The sequence below is a fragment of the Acomys minous genome, assembly GCF_964271855.1.
Source record: "Acomys minous genome assembly, chromosome: 10".
NCBI lineage: Eukaryota > Metazoa > Chordata > Mammalia > Rodentia > Muridae > Acomys > Acomys minous.
The window spans coordinates 65,631,801-65,648,232 of record NC_140491.1 but is presented as its reverse complement, the minus strand read 5'-3'; the positions used below and the strand labels follow the sequence as shown (position 1 = coordinate 65,648,232).

Genomic DNA, 16,432 nt, shown 5'->3' with positions numbered 1-16,432 from the left:
CAGACCGACAATCCTAAATATCCAGACTGCTGTTGCCAGAGGCCAGTGAGTGGTTCTCATGCAGCCAAATTTAAAGTATTTGGATATAACAGAACCTGGCTGCATTTGTCTCTTTTATGTTACCAAGAGACCACAGAACAGGTGATTTATAAGGAAAAGAGGCTTGTTTTGGCTCATGGCTCTGGGCGTGCAAATTCCAGGGTCTGCCTCTAGTGCCTCTTGCTGGCAGTGGTGACACAGGTCCCTGGTGAAAGGTAGGATTGCTTACGTGTGTTTATGTATATGTGTGTGTGTACAGGTACATATTCATGAATACGTATATACATACCTGTATGTATTGTGTCCATTTGTGTGCATGTATATATATGTACATATATGTTCACATGCACATAGACCTGTGTGTGTACATACATGAGGGTATATGTATACACGCATGGGCAAGCATGTGGGTATGTGGCTATGCAAAGTCCTCCTTCTTCCTACAGAGTCACCAGGACTGACTGTGGCATTTACTCCCTGACACCTTCACAGTGTGTTTTGAATGAGATACCCCCCAATGGTATCAGGCATTTGGACACCTGTTCCCCAGTGGGTGGAGTTGTTTGGATAGGATTAGGCAGTGTAGCCTTGCTGGAGGAAGGCCACTGGGGGCTGGCATTGAGGCAGAAGCCTCCTGCCATCTCTGGTGCCATCACTCGTGTTGTCTCCTGTGCCATCTCCGGTGCCTTCTGGTGCCATCACTGGTGCCACCTCTGGTGCCTTCTGGTGCCATCTCCACTGCCATCTATGGTGCCATCTATAGTACCATCTCTGGTGCTATCACTTGTGCCATCTCTGGTGCCATCACTGGTGCCACCTCTGGTGTCAATACTGGTGCCATCTCTGGTGCCATCACTGGTGCCACCTCTGGTGCCAATACTGGTGCCATCTCTGGTGCCATCACTGGTGCCATCTCCGGTGCCATCACTGGTGTCATCTCTGGTGCCAATACCGGTGCCATCACTGGTGCCATCACATTGGTGCCATCTCTGGTGCCATCTCTGGGGCCATATCTGGTGCCATCTATAGTACCATCTTTGGTGCTATTACTGGTGCCATCTCTGTTGCCATCACCGGTGCCATCTCTGGTGCCATCACTGGTGCCATCTATAGTACCATCTCTGGTGCCATCACTTATGCCATCACCGGTGCCATCTCCAGTGTCATCACTGGTGCCATCTCTGGTGCCATCACTGGTGCCATCTCTGGTGCCATCTCCCGCCCGTTTGCCATTTGAGATGTGAGCTCTCAACCGCTGCTCCAGCTGCCTTCCTGCTGCCCCTGATACACCATTAGAGGCTCTAATCCTCTGGAACCATAAGCCCCAAATAAGCTCTTCTATTTGTTGGTTGGGTTGTGATGTTTTTATCATAGCAGTAGAAAAGTAACCAATACAACTGGCTGCCAGAGGCCCCACCTGCAAACACTACAGAGGAGTTAAGTTCCTGCGAACTTCCTACCACAGTGTGAATTAAATTCCCACGTCCAAACCATAGCAGCTGCACTGTCATTGCCGTAAGCCACACCTCAGCAGCATCCCCCTGCTACGTGGCTGCACTGGTGACATATCCCCTGGTGACTTGCAGAAGGAGCAGTGCTGGCAGAGGCAGCTGGCACATGGGGTTCAGAGACTTATTCCCTCTCTCTGTCTTGCCTAAACCCCAGGTAAATACTGATCCTGAACCAACTAGTTGCCACAGAGAAGCTTGCCTGCCGGAGCCGCAGCCTTGTGTTTCCTGGTTCAGCAGCTCTGGGGGACTCAGAAAAGGCCTGCTTATGCTTTCTCAACAGTGCAGTCTCGAGCTGTGTTCCTGCAGGTGTCACATATTTTGTTAGGTTTCTTTTCTTTTTTCCTTTCTTTCTTTTATTCACTTTACAGACTGACCAGTGTCCCACTTCCCTCCTCTCCTCCCAGTCACACTCTCACATCCCTCCCCCATACCCTCATCCCCGTAACCTCAGGAGGAGAGGCCTCCCATGGGTACCAACCCACCCTGACGCATCAAGTTACAGCAGGAGCAGCTACATCCTCTCCCACTGAGGCCAGACAAGGCAGCCCAGCTAGGGGAAAGGGATCCAAAGGCAGGCAACAGAGTTAAAGACAGCCCTGCTCCAATTGTTAAGAAACCCATATGAGGACCAGGTTGCACATCTGTTGCATTTGTATAGTGGGGCCTAGGTCCAGCCCATGCATACTCTTTGGCTGGTGGTTCAGTCTCTGTGAGCCCCTATAGGCCCAGGTTAGTTTACTCTGTGGATCTTCTTGTGGTGCCCTTGACCTCTCCAGCTCCCTCAATCCTACCCTGACTCTTCCACAAGACTTTTGCTAGGTTTCTTAACTGACTGTCCCTGTGTCTGCCCTCCTGGTTCAAACTGATCTATGCTGCACCATGGCTCAGAAATTAGCTATCCCTTAACACCCCCTCCTGACACCTTGTTTCCCAGTGATGACATCAGATGGCCACAGCTTTCAGATGAGTAACCAACAACAACTTAGGCTTAGGTTGCAGGATACAGGGCTCAAAAGACAGAATTTAGCCTGACGGTGGGTAATGGGGGTGGGGTGGGGGAGACGGCAAGATGGGTCTTCTGGTGTGAGTGTGAGGAGCAGCCCCTGCCCTTGCCGGCTATGGGACAGCAATTCTCTACCTGTAAGTGCCAGGTAAGTTCTTCCAGCTTGGTGGCTGGTAACGACAAGGGATTGTCACAGGTGCTTGAGACATCTTTTTACATCAAACTCTCAACAACCAACTCATTCCTGACCGTCTTGGGGTTCTACCTAACCACAAGAGATGATTTAAAGCCTCATGGGACATGGAAAGGGACGATGGGGCCATGCCTGGCTTAAGCCACCAACAGGCATGTTATCTGCAAATAGAGGTGACTTTGGACTAGGATCAGGTGCCTCTGCAGGGGAAGTGAACCTTGAAAGGCCTCACTGGAAGAACAGACACACCCTTGCGACAATTTCAGTCTCTTGTGCAACCAGAGACCTCCAGGAAATGACTGTCTCCTGAAGATTAGGACATTGGAGCTCAGGGTGGGGAGCTGGGGTTCCTGCTCTATATAAACGGGGTGCTTCTGCAAAGCTGTAGAGAGGGCAGGGAGCTGAGCAGTTACCATGGCCCTGGGACCTGCTATACTCTTCATCTTGACCCTCTACATCAAAGACCTGGCCGTACATGCTGATGACACCTGCCCAGGTGAGGCTGACTCTAAGTCCTTGAAAGCAGGGACTCACCCATTCACTTCCTGCTTAGTGTCCCCATACCCACCTCTTCTGAGAAGCTCTTTTCAGCTTAGTGTCACCCTCTAAGGACAGACTCTGAATGATCAGGACCAGGTGAGGTGGTGTTTCCATGGACCTATGACTGCTGACCCTGGCACCGTTGTTTTCTACCCTCTTAGGGACTTTGGAGAAAAATGTTAGGATCATCTAATCTGGTGGCTGCCACAACCCTTGGTAACTTTGGTAAAAGTGCACCCAAGGGTCTCATGGTATATAGGTGCAAGGATTTGAATTGGAGAAGATCCCTGGTCAGTTCTGCCTACCCTGGGGATATTGCTTCTAGGCTCAAGACAGCTGTGCCGATGGTGACATGGTTAGAGAAGGGGCTCAAACAGCAAGGCACAGCCCACACCCAGGGGAAAGGGCCCAGCAAGAAAACTGGACAGAGAAAAGCTTATGAGGCCTCAACCCTACCCAAAGAACTACAGACAACTGAGGAAAGGTAGGGGCAGGAGAGGTGGCCCTTCCCACCAATCGGTTGTCCAGTGCCCTATAAACAAACATACATACAAGTAACATTATATGAGCTCAAAGGGATATATATATATATATATATATATATATATATATATATATATATATATATAGAGAGAGAGAGAGAGAGAGAGAGAGAGAGAGAGAGAGAGAGAGAGAGAGAGAGAGAGAGAGAGAAAAGAAGCCATGAATTTGAAGGGGAGCAGGGAGGGGAGGTATTTATTGAAGGGTTTACAGGGAGGAAAGGGAAGGGGGAAATGTAATTAAATTCTCAAAAAAAAAAAAAAAAGACCCTGGCAAGAAGAAGCACACCAGACAGACCTCTGGCCACCGAGGTGGGCCAGGCTCTATTCTTATATCAAGAGTACTTCTGTAAGGGTATGCACTTTGCAAGGCAGTTAACTAACAACACTTCTTAAAGTGTGGCAACTTCTGTTTGTTTCCAGCTGTGCTTTGGGGTAGGCACCTCCTCTCTCCTAGGAGACCTCTTTTAGTTCTGTCATCCATGGTCAACCCTCAAGATTGGGACAAAATGTTACACTGACTCAATTTCCTAGGAAGATTTGATTTTGCCCCCAGAAACAGTAACCACTTAAAAAGCCTTCTCTAAGTTTCAGAATGATGTCAAGACTTTAGTTTTCATTCTCAAATTGAGTCCTTGCCACAGCCCTGTTCTTTAAGAAAAATTTTAAATGAGTATGGCTCTTCTGTCTGTGTGTATGTCTGTGCACCATTTGCATGCCTGGTGCCTGCAGAGGTCAGAGGAAGGCATCAGATCCTCCGGTGGAGTTACCGACAGTTGTGAGGTACCATGTGGATGCTGGGAACCAAACATGGCTCCTCTGCAAGTGTCTTAACTACTGAGCCATCTCTCTAGTTCCCACAACCACTTGGAGCTGAAGAGACAGAGACTTGGGGGGCCTTAGAAGATCTGTCACAGGGCCACAGCTCTGGTGACTGGAAGACTCATTTTTCAGTAGGCTTCCCACATCAGGCAGGGTTCCAGCCTGCGTTCCCCTCCGACCTGCCCAGCTTCCCAGGGCAAGGATGGACCTAGTCTCCATCAAAGGAAGACCTGACTTCAGCCCCATCTTTCCAGAGGAGGCTGATGACTCTGGCTGCAGCCCTCTGTCCATGGCTGACATGGCTGAGATGGCAGCTGCCCTAGGGTTAGTAATTGATGCCTGTGTTGTTCTGCAGAAGTGAAGGTCCTGGATCTGGAAGGTTCGGACAAGCTTACCATCCTTCGAGGCTGCCCTGGCTTGCCCGGAGCTGTGGGGCCCAAGGGAGAAGCAGGTGCCAAGGGAGATACAGGTGTGTGCTGGGGAAGGGGTCCATGGAAGGGACAGCAGGGGTGGAGGGGTCCTGAGTCTGGTCTTCTGAACTCGGATACCTGCCTCAGGCCCTCCCATTCTGGGTCTTACACTGGGAACCTTGACAGAATGGCCAGTGACAAAAACTAGGTCCAACAGGTCTGAAATGATCCAGCAGGGCTTCTCCGGGCCATCTTAGCTGCTCCAGGCATGTTTTACAGCCTCCTGGGCCCCTACCAATGTTTGCTCCACATGGTCCTAGAAGACACTTTAGGCAGCAGGCACTTTGACACCTTTGCCTGAAAGCTGGGATGTTGTTTTCTTCTCTACCTGCCTCAGATGATCAAAGAACAAAGGCTCAAAGGGACCAGTGCCTTCCTAAGTTGGCACTCCAGGGAAAGTGGGGCACCCTCCATCTGGGGTCTGCTTCAGGGAACAGTCACTGGAGCCCTGAACCATTACCTTAGCAGTGGTGGAGACCTCAAGCACACTTGTTCTCCCAAGGTGAGAGACAGTGGTGGTACCTATGTTTCCTGAATCAGCCTTAGACAGATGTGCTCTGAGGTTCAGCCTGACAGCTGCCTGGGTGAGCCCCTTGCGTGAAGGTACCCCAGGTAGAGCCTGGTGGTGATCTGGTGGACACAGGACAAAACTGGACACCTCAATGATACCCCTAGAAGATGCCAGGCTTGGAGCTAATGTGAGTGGGCCCAGGCTAAGTCCCACTTCCCTGCTCATCTCTTTGGCCCCAGCAGAGGAAGAGATTTCTGCCCTCAGATGGCTGCAGAGGGACATCGGGCAAGAGGTTATCCCATGGCCAGGATGGAACAGCCAGCAATGCGGGAGGGGTATTGACCTCTTCCTTTGCAACCCACGTCCCTAAAAGTAAATTGCTAACAATGTACATTGCTGATTTGACCCAAAGTGGGAACTAGTGTGCCTCGGGGCACTGTAGGGTCAGTGGGGCTGCAGCAGCCTCCCTTCAGTGAGTTGCTTCTCCTTACCCTCCTGGCCATCTGTAGAGGATGGACAGGTCCGCTCTGTCCTTGGGTACACCTGACAATGGGACCCTGGAGCTCTCAAGTACTTGTGGACACCAGCAATGTTGTGCTGGGGCCCAGTGTGGTTCCTGCAATCAGAACCTGAAAGGAGGACCTTGTGACTACCTCACAGCTTCCATCGAGCCAGGAGCCGTCTTAGTTAGGGTTTCTATTGCTGTAACGGAACACCATGACCAAAAGCAACTTGGGGAGGAAAAGGATTTATTTAATCTCACGGCTTGTAGTTTGTCACCCAGGGAAGTCAGGGCAAGAACCTGGAGGCAGCAGGTAATGCAGAGGCCATGAAGACATTCTGCTTACTGGCTTGCTCCTTAACGCTTGCTCACCCTGTGTTCCTCACTCTCAGGACCACTAACCCGGAGTGGCACCACCCACAGTGCCCTGGGCCCACTGATATCAACCACCAAACATGAAAATGTTCATGGCCTTTCCCACAAGCCAGCTGGTGGGGACATTTCCTCAGTCCTTATCTCTTTCCAAATCACCCTAGCCTGTGTCAAGTTGACATAAAAGCTAGCTAGCACAGGGTCATTGGGCATGATGCAGCCACAGTGTTCTCCATGGACACTCTGTGAGAGACCTGCCCTCTTCTTGCAGAGACCTGATAGGGCAGCATCTCTGAAGACATGTCCCCTGTCCCTGTCTCCCACTGTAAAGCTGCAATGGCCTAGGCCTGGTGCACTCAGCTTGGACAAAGGCGCATATGAGAACTTAGGAAGTGCCTACCTGAGGTCCCAGTGCCCAACCACAAGTTAGGCTATACCCCACCCCCTGCATCCTCCACAGCGAGCCTGGCTGCCATCCCAGAGGTCATTACAGCCAGTACGACAGGGTCAGGAGTTTGCCAACTAGGCAGAGACTTTTCCAGGGGATGATGGTGGATGCATTTCTTAGAAAGTATATTTGGATTTTCAGGAGAGAGAGGCCTCCCTGGACCACCTGGGAAGGCAGGACCAACTGGACCCAAAGGTAACAGCCTCTCAGATACACTGGGATGCTAAGTGGGCATGTCCACCTGTCCATAAAGGCATGGGAATTGGGGAGAGAGGTGGGGAGGGACTGCACTACCCATGGCCTCCCAACCCCCATTCAAGCTCACCAGCTGACCATGAGCAGTGGCTGCCTTGGGTGGCTAGCCCCCAATTGACCAGATGCTCTAGGCACCAGCGTCTTGTTCTCTTCCCTCAGGAGACCAAGGAGAGAAAGGAGTAAAAGGAGAGAAAGGTGAGTCCCCATGTTGTGTCTTGCGGGTGTGCACATCACTGTGTAGAGAGAGATCGGCCATGTCCAGACATGCCTAGGGAGAAGGGCCTCAGCCTGGGGTCCTATTGTCTGGGCAGTAGGTACAGCAGCTGGCAGGGGGCAGGATTTTCAAACCTGCTAGTGGCCTATTTGGGTGATTGTCAAAACTGATTTGAATTCTTTTATAATCAATGCTTGCTTATTTATTTATTTGTAAAACTCTAAAACTCTAAGACACGATCTCAAGCTTTCTTTATGATGAAGGGGGATCTTCCTGAGTTCTGAATGCCAAGGACACCCCTCGCCCACAAGGGCCTTCTGGGTAGACAGACACTCTGGCAGAGCATAGCTGAGGCATGCTGGGAGTTAGGCAGGCCTATCCATGCTCATTGGCACACAAGGCCTTAACAAGGGTGCCTTTAGGGACAGCACTTACCACAGGTGTGGAGGAAAAGCCAGGCAGCTGGACCATGTACCCCAAGAGGAGGGTCTAGGAGAGTCATGGAATTTTCCAGTTCACACATTTGTGGGGTTCCAGGGGCCAATAGGGGTGAGGCTGCTGGCCTCACAACTTATAACCAGTGTCTCTTCTCTCCCCACACAGGAGACACCGGGCCATCTCAGTCATGTGCTACAGGTGACCACATCACCTACCCTGTCCCCGTACAGATATTCCCTGTCCCCTGCCTCCACTTCTATGCCCCTGCTATGTGACCATGGGCTTTATAAAGCCAATCTTCTCCGAGCAGACCTACGCTCCAGTGCCACCCTCATTTTCTGCTTCTGTCCTCAGGACCTCGGACCTGCAAGGAGGTGCTCACCCTGGGCCACTTTCTTACTGGTTGGTACACCATCTACCTGCCAGACTGCAGGCCCCTGACTGTGCTGTGCGACATGGACACCGACGGTGGGGGCTGGACTGTGAGTGTTGGGTTAGCCCTCAGGCCCCGAACTCTCAGAAACCAAGTCCCATACTCAACAGAAAACGAGCTGTGTGGAATTCTCTGTCCTTCAGTACTTCAGAGGGAGCCCTTCTTTCTCTAAAGATACAGGATGAGAAATGCTGGCAGGCGTCCTGTGTGGGAGAGCACATGTTGAAGGGGCCAGCACACCCCTGTTCCTGCCATGTGGCTTGGGACATGTGGCTACTTCCTCCATTGCATGGGGCCTGCCATGGCTGCTTCTGCCACTAGGTTCCCGTTACTCTGCAGACCATGGATTCCTGCTCTGCTTTGAGGCTCAGTTCCCCATGCTGACTTCTGTGAACACCTCACTGTCCTAGGTCTTCCAGAGGAGGCTCGACGGCTCTGTGGACTTCTTTCGGGACTGGACCTCGTACAAGCAGGGCTTTGGCAGTCAGCTGGGGGAGTTCTGGCTGGGGAACGACAACATTCATGCTCTAACTGCCCAGGGTAGGCAGTGCCAGCCTGATGTGGTAACCTTGGGACCCTGAGACCTGGGCTGTGGGCAGAGGAGTCCCAGGTGGTTAGAACACACCTGGGTGATTAGAACACAATGCACAGTGGCGGACCTTCAGGACGTGAGATGTGGCCTTGCAGAGGGTGAGGATTAGGGGATAAGGGACCTCTCTTGCTGTGGGCTTTGACATCCCAGAACCCAACAGAAGAGGTTTGCCTGCTAGTCTTGGGGACATCGCTTGTCCTCTCTTGCTGTTAATTCACCCAGAACACCTGCCTCTGGGTCCTACAGAGGTCCCCCTTGCCTTTAGTAGCCACAGAGAGCAGGATCCCTAAGGCCCCTCTCACCCCACCGTGGTACAAAACACTAACTCATGGCCTGTCTGATCATCCACTGAAAACCACATAGTCCTGGACACTGTCAGGACAACTTATTATGTTGCTCCTGTGCATTCAATTAAAACAACAACAACAACAACAACAACAACAACAACAACAACTTGCACAACAAAGTACCTAGTGCACTAGAAAGCACAGCCTTCTGGGAGAATTCACAGACTAAAGCATGCTGGGATCATGCCAAGGGAATGTTGCCAGTGGGTACTGCCTGTAGAACATGTGAAAGGTGCTTAGAAATACAGGGCAACCCCAAGGTACTCCTATAGCCCAAAGATGTTGGCACCTACCCAGGTGAATTAATTCCCTAGGGCTGCCCAGTTCAGATAGCGTTCAGTTATGCTCTGGCTTCCATCTCCTGCTTGGTGCCAGCTCACCTCAAACTCTGAGCCTTCACATCCCATTCCACTCCCTGCAGGAACCAGTGAGCTGCGGGTGGATCTTGCAGACTTCGATGGCAAGCAGAACTTTGCCAAGTACAGCTCCTTCAAGATCCAGGGAGAGGAGGAGAAGTACAAGCTCATCCTGGGGAACTTCACTGGAGGTGGTGCTGGTAAGCAGCTTTCAGGAGGGGTTGTGAGGCGGGGGTGTTCTGAACCAGTCTGGGGGTAGAAGGGCCCTACTTCTCATCTCCCCCCTGGTGGCCTTGAGCTGGGTCCATGACTCTTAGTCCCAGGTAACCATCTGCAAAATGCTAATATCTGCATCTTTATGCCACATGAGGACCATGAGATGCGGTCTGTTAGCACTCCTGGACTGCCCCACAGTCCAGAACTAAGGGCCCACACCCAGCCCCATGGCGTAGTGATTGAGGACCACTGACTAGCATCCCTGATGAAGTCAGAAGGAGGCAGTCATCTCTCTGTGGCTGCTAAAGCCCCAATTCCCCAAAGGAGCACCTTTGGGACACCAAGTTAGCCAGACTTCCATCTCTGTGACAGGAAACTAAAGGAAGTAAGCTCAAAAGGAAGAAAGATTAATTTTGGTTCATGATTTTGATCCTTAGTCACCTGGACCCTTTACTGTGGACCCAAGGCAAGGCCATGGCAGAAGCTTGTAAAGCCGGGTCTCTCACCTGCCCCTCAACTGATAGATTCTCCAACTGAGGATAGGAAAGTCACAGGCAGGAGATGTGGCTGTCTAGCAGGCGTCTGGCATCTATATGACACATGCTTTTTCTGAACAGGTGACTCCCTGACTGCCCACAAGAACCAGTTCTTCTCCACCAAAGACCAAGACAATGACATTGATTCTTCCTCCAGCTGTGCCCTGCGTTACCGTGGAGCCTGGTGGTACAAGGAATGTCACACTTCCAATCTAAACGGCCTGTACCTTGGGGGTCCCCATAAGACCTATGCAAATGGTATCAACTGGAAGTCATGGCGAGGGTACAACTATAGCTACAAGGTTTCTGAGATGAAGGTGCGCCTCATCTAGCTCCCCACACAGGGAGGACATCCCCCCCCAAAAAAAACCTCCATTCTCATTGCCAGCCAAGGAGGGAGTGTGCCCACCCTGCCCTACTCTGCCCAGTCTGCACAGCCCGTGACCTCCAAGCTGGCTCTTCTCACATACCTACAGTCTCACCAAAAAGGAACAAAATGCATTTCCAAAAGGTCCTTGTTCTCTGACAGACAGGTGTCTGTGGTTTTTCTGTGTTACTTTGAATATCTCGCCGCATCTGCGTCATCCAGCATAGCTGTCTGTGAACTTGACGGTCAGGAAGGGCTGGAAAGTCCATTGATTAACACAGAGGAAAAGGCCAGTGCCTGATTCCCCAGCTCTGTCACTACCACAAGTGACCTGTCTCCATCCCAGCTCCCCTGTTCCCTCATAGCTCACAGCAATTTGCATGGCCATTAAAAGGTCTTCTTGGTGCCAGGACACACTCCTAAGAGGTTGGGAGCACACACCAGCCCTTCTGTTTTTGTGTGAGCATTTCTGTGAGCCAGCGGTTCCCGGGAATAGCAGATGTGGTGGGCACTTCCCACAGAGTTGGTGAGCCATGTGCCAGTAATACCTGAGGAGAGGTGCAGAGGGGCCTGCCTCCCCCAGGGCACATGCCATCTTCAGAACCACATCCTAAATGACAGACTGAGTGGGGTGTGGTGCCCAGGGGACAAGAAGAGATACTCCCCACACACTAGGGCTAGTGTCTCCCTAGGACTCAGAGGGTCTGAGCAGGAGGAAGAGAAGGTTGGGTATCCAAAATAAACTATCTACATATCAGGCACAAAGGAAGGAAACGAAGGGCTCAGAAGGATAGAACTGCTCTATACACTCAGGTTTAGCCCTCTACTTCACCTGACAGGCACATATTTAGTGGCTTGAAATGACAGGACCCATTGCCCCCATTTTCCAAGATAATAAGACTTGTAGAAAGTCAACCTGCTGATGTGCTTTCCTCCTGACACCTGACAGAGAGCCTGGCTCCCACCTCATCCAGTTTCCTGGGCACCCTGGCTTCCCTAGCTATGATTCCTTTGTCCAGCTTCAAAGCCAGCAACAGGGATCAATCTGTCCATCACCTGGATTGGGTCTCCATTTCTGACTCAGGTTGGATATGGTCTACTTAGAAAAGCCAGGGTCCTCACAGGTCCCAGGGAATCACAGGCAAGTTGCTCCCTGGAAAGTGTTTACAGTCTTAGGCATCAGGCAAGAAATCTTCAGCAGAGGGCCTATTACCCTGCCCACAACATCGCATCAACAACCAACCAACCAACCCAATAACAACAAAAAACAAAAACAAAACAAACCAACAAAAAACAACAAAACTAACAAACAAACAAAAAACCAGGACTGAGCACATAGCTCAGCTTGTAAAGTGCTTGCCTAGCATGCAAGTGCTTGGTTTGATTCCCAGTATTCATAAACTGGGTGTGGCGGAGCACACCTGTTTTCTGAGCATTCAGGAGATGGAGGCAGGGAGATCAGCCAGCCGTTCAAGGCCGTCTCAGGTTTAAAGCCAGCCTGAGATACCTGAGCCCTTATCTCAAACAAAGCAAACAGCGGCAAGGAAAAAGTGGAGTTGATGGGAAGAGGATGGGTTCCCACATGGGGTCCCTAGGCCTCAGGGAAAGCAGCTGACATAGTCGGATGGAATACGGAGCCCAGGACATGGAGGGCAGCGTAGGGGTGTTGGGTGTGCTTTAAGGGGAGTTGGCAGGCAGGGGGTGTGGTCTTACCTGGGTCCACTGGTGGAAGTGTAGACTCCAGCAAAGCAGCTGGAGTTGTGGGCCAGAGTATGGAGCCCAGGGCATGGGGCAGGCTGTTGGGCGTGTTTCAAGGGGAGTTGGCTGGAACAGGGTGGGGATGTACTTGGGGTTTCTAATTCTAAGGCAGCCTCTTTGAAAGCCACCAGACTGGTGGGTCCGTATGTGGATCCAAGGGATAAGGTTCATTTTGGTGCTTCTTGGCTTACTTTAAGGGGAGTTGATGGGCAGGGTGTTGGATCTTATCTTGGGTCCCTGGTGCCAGCGTGGCCACATGGAAATCATCTTGAACTGAGGGCCTGAGTATGGAGCCCAACAACACTAATAATCACAGGAAAATATCCCAGCAAGTCAGCAAAAATATGGATATGTGGGCTGGAGGTGTAGCTTGGTGGTTGAATGTTTGGCTAGTGTGGACAGGCACTGAGTTTTAATGGCAGCATTGAGCAAAACAAAGAAGGCAAGGATTTGAGCAAATGGCTCACACAATTAAATCTGATGAATTTGTTAAAAGCTATAAATAATTTAGACTTCTAAAAACACCCCCGTATTTGTTTAAAAAACACTTTAAATATATTTATAAAAATTCTATTCTTGGAGAAATGCAAGTAATAACCAAATGAGGTGCTAATACAGCCTACAGCTCATTCAAACTTCTAAATGAGAAAGGCCAAGTTTAGGGGACCAGGGGTCTGCTCACTGGTAGAAGCTACCAGAAGGCTGTGGGCAATCTGGAAACAATGAACATGCGTTGACGTCATGGAAGGACCTCAGTCACGATCTCACACTCACAGGGTGCCCTTCACTGTGTGGAGGCCCCTAGTGGGGCTGCAGGAGGCGTGGCCAGGAGCTAAAGACCCTCAGAGCAGAGTGAATCCCCGTACTGTCCACAAGGAGAACACATAAAAAACCCCCAAAGACAGCAGCTCCATGGGGTCTCTGGGCAGCAAAGGCAGCAGCTGTCGGCATGGCAAGGGGAGGGAGTCACCGACGTTATAGTGTACATTATAATTATTAACACGTGTGTGTGTGTGTGTGTGTGTGTGTGTGTGTGTGTGTGTGTGAGTGTATGCACATGTGTGTGCAGGTGCATGCCAAGGACAGAAGGCGGCACTGGCTCCCTGGGGGTGGCTTGCTATGTGGCTGCTGGAGCTCAAACGCTGCTCCTCGGGGTTGCCCAGACCAACCTCTTAACCTTGACGCTCTCTCTCCAGCCCCTCATATAAGCGGTTTGTTTGATGCAGTTTTCCTGGTGGCAAATTTCACGTTGGTTATGCATAAGTGTATTTGATTTCTGCCATTTTATTTTTATTTACTTATGTATTTAGTGTGTTTATGTGTGTAGGAGCTGCATGTACATGTTAATTCAGAGGTAAATCCATTCTTTCAGTGATGTTGTTCAGTAATTCTGCACTTCATTGATTTCTCTTTCTTTCTCTCTCTCTCTCTCTCTCTCTCTCTCTCACATCTATCATCTCTCTCCAAATACACACACACACACACACACACACACACACACACACACAATCTGAGACAGGATCTCTTTTTTCATATATATATTTTATTATGTTTCTTTTTAAAATATATACATTTATATTATTACACATAAATAAAATAAACTACATACAGCAGGAAGAACCATGAGACAATTAGTAATTATATAAATGTTACACTCATAGTGATTTGACTATTTGTACTTGGCAAACTTGAAGTAAATATCTTTCCTGTCTTGTTGGGCCTAAAATTCGTAATGAAAATTAATATCTATCATACTTCATCTCTATTAACTTAAAACATCCATCTTGATCTAAAAACATCTTAACCCCTAACCAACTAAGCTTAATTGTAAGACTAAACTATCTGGTCTTCAACCCCATCAGATACTTGAGAAGGAATAAAATGTAATTACCTGAGTGAACCAAAAGTGCAGGTTAGCAGCTTCCAAAATGAAAAAAAAAATGACAGAGACAGTTTAGTGCCTGAACAGTCACCCAACACTCTCTATAAGGTTGGAGTGTCATCTTCAGCCTTCTAGCTCAATAAATCTGACAGACATATTTGCAAGGCAGGAACTATTGAGGACTTGCTTATCCTGTCTTGGCAGAGTTTGGCCATCAACTCTGCCTGCATCTAAGCTTGCCCATTCTTAGGCAGAATTCGAGACAGGATCTCTTGCTAGTAGGACCTGGGCTTGCTGATTAGGTCAGTGAGGTTGGCCGGCAAACTCCAGGAATTCTGCCTCTGCCTCCCCAGCACTGGGATTACAACTACACACCACTAAATCCACTTAAAATTCTTTTCAGATTCTTTTGTTTTACTATTTTATGTGTATGAGTGTTTTGTATCCATGCATGTCTGTGCACCCCATGCACACCCGGAAGAGGGTGGGACTAGAGTTACGGATGGTTGTGAGCCACCACCGTTCAGGTGCTGGGAACTGAGCTTGGATCCAGCCATTGCTTTTAACTGCTGGTCTTCAGGCCCCGCACTCACTTTTTATGAGGGTTCTGGCTACCGAACTCAGTCTTTGTGCTCTCAAGGCAAGCACTTAGCTAGATGAACATGTCTTCAGCTCGTACTTTATTTTAACTATTGTTTCCGTTTGTTGTGGGATTTCTCACTGACAGCTATTTTCTTTCCCTGCCTTTGTGCAGTGCTGAGGCTGGAACCCAGGACCTTGGATGCACTGCGCAAAGGATGTACTCCCAATCCACACTCCAAGACCTAGCACTTTGAATATGCACCGCCAATTTTGTAGATTTGTTTTCACCAAAAAGTTAGCTGAAAGCCTTGTTCGTCTGAAGACCACACCACAGACAACAGCTTCCCACCATGTGAAAATTTGATTTCCACTCTTGGGGTGTTTGTTTGTTCTGTTTTGTTTTTGCTGTTGTTTGTCTTTCATCCTTAAACTTTCTCGTTAAGTTCGTCTTTCAGTACCTGGGTCTTTGCTGGAGACATTGCTGTGGACACTGCAGTTTATTCCAAGGGGGTCTGGCATCACTTCTTGAAGCTTGAAGCCTTTGGTTCTCCTAACTGGATTAGACCAGGAGTGTGGGTAAGGGTGCCCTCCTTCAGGGTGGCCTGCTTTCCTTATTCTTTGCATACCCCGTATAACTTGGGACCATGGGTTGGGCTTTTCTAATCTTGCTGTTATAAGACTCTGGTCCCTTTAAGAACCTTCAGGCACAATGTAGCTTTTTGTTACTGTTTGAGCAGAGAATTCTCCTTCTTAGTGATTTTAATGCCCCATTTAACCATCTCTCCAATCCGCCTCCTGTCTTCTTCTTCTCCTCCTCCTCCTTCTTTTTCACTATCAGGCACTTTCTTTCAACTCTAGGATGCAGATGTCCACAGATGTAGCCATAAGTGTACATTGCAGAGCCCATGACTTCATCCCCTGTGGCTCATATTGACCTTTGAACCTCTTAGACCTGCCTAGGAGTTCAATGGTGATGTCCCCAGCTTAGGCACTGCAAGTCTCCTGCCCTGGGTCCCTGCTCCCCGTAGGTTCCTGCCCCTCTGGGTCCCTGCTCCCCTTAGGTCCCTGCCCCTCTGGGTCCCTGTTCCCCTTAGGTCCCTGCCCCTCTGGGTCCCTGCTCCCCTTAGGTCCCTGTTCCCTGGGTCCCTGCTCCCCCTAGGTCCCTGCCCCTCTGGGTCCCTGCTCCTTTGGTCCAGTCTCCCCTTGAGCCTCTTTTCCCATGGGTCCTTGTTCCTACTGGTTCTCTGCCCCTCTGGGCCCCGTTCACTTGATTTTGGAAGGAATTCGACATGCCACCCCTTCTCATTTATTAAAGAGCATGGACACTTACACTTTTTATGTCCTAGTTTGAAATGTAGCTTGTTTTTTTTTTATATAAGTTTCATTTTATGTAACGTTTTGTTTTATCTTATGTATGTGAAATTATACAAGATTTTATTTTATGTGTTACGTAATCATGCAATTTTATGTAAAATAGTTCGTGGTATTTAGTTCTCAACTTTATAG

General features: G+C 49.7%; 1 protein-coding gene across 1 annotated transcript; it reads left to right on the top strand.

Moving 5' to 3' along the window:
* Nucleotides 1-3,085: 3,085 nt before the first annotated feature.
* Nucleotides 3,086-10,922, top strand: LOC311607403 (ficolin-2). Its single transcript, XM_084799053.1, has 9 exons — nt 3,086-3,242; nt 5,003-5,116; nt 7,092-7,145; nt 7,365-7,400; nt 8,023-8,055; nt 8,212-8,339; nt 8,701-8,830; nt 9,651-9,785; nt 10,419-10,922. Exons 1-9 carry the CDS (start codon nt 3,161-3,163, stop codon nt 10,667-10,669), a joined length of 963 nt encoding a protein of 320 aa, XP_084655179.1. The 5' UTR covers nt 3,086-3,160; the 3' UTR covers nt 10,670-10,922.
* Nucleotides 10,923-16,432: the final 5,510 nt, after the last annotated feature.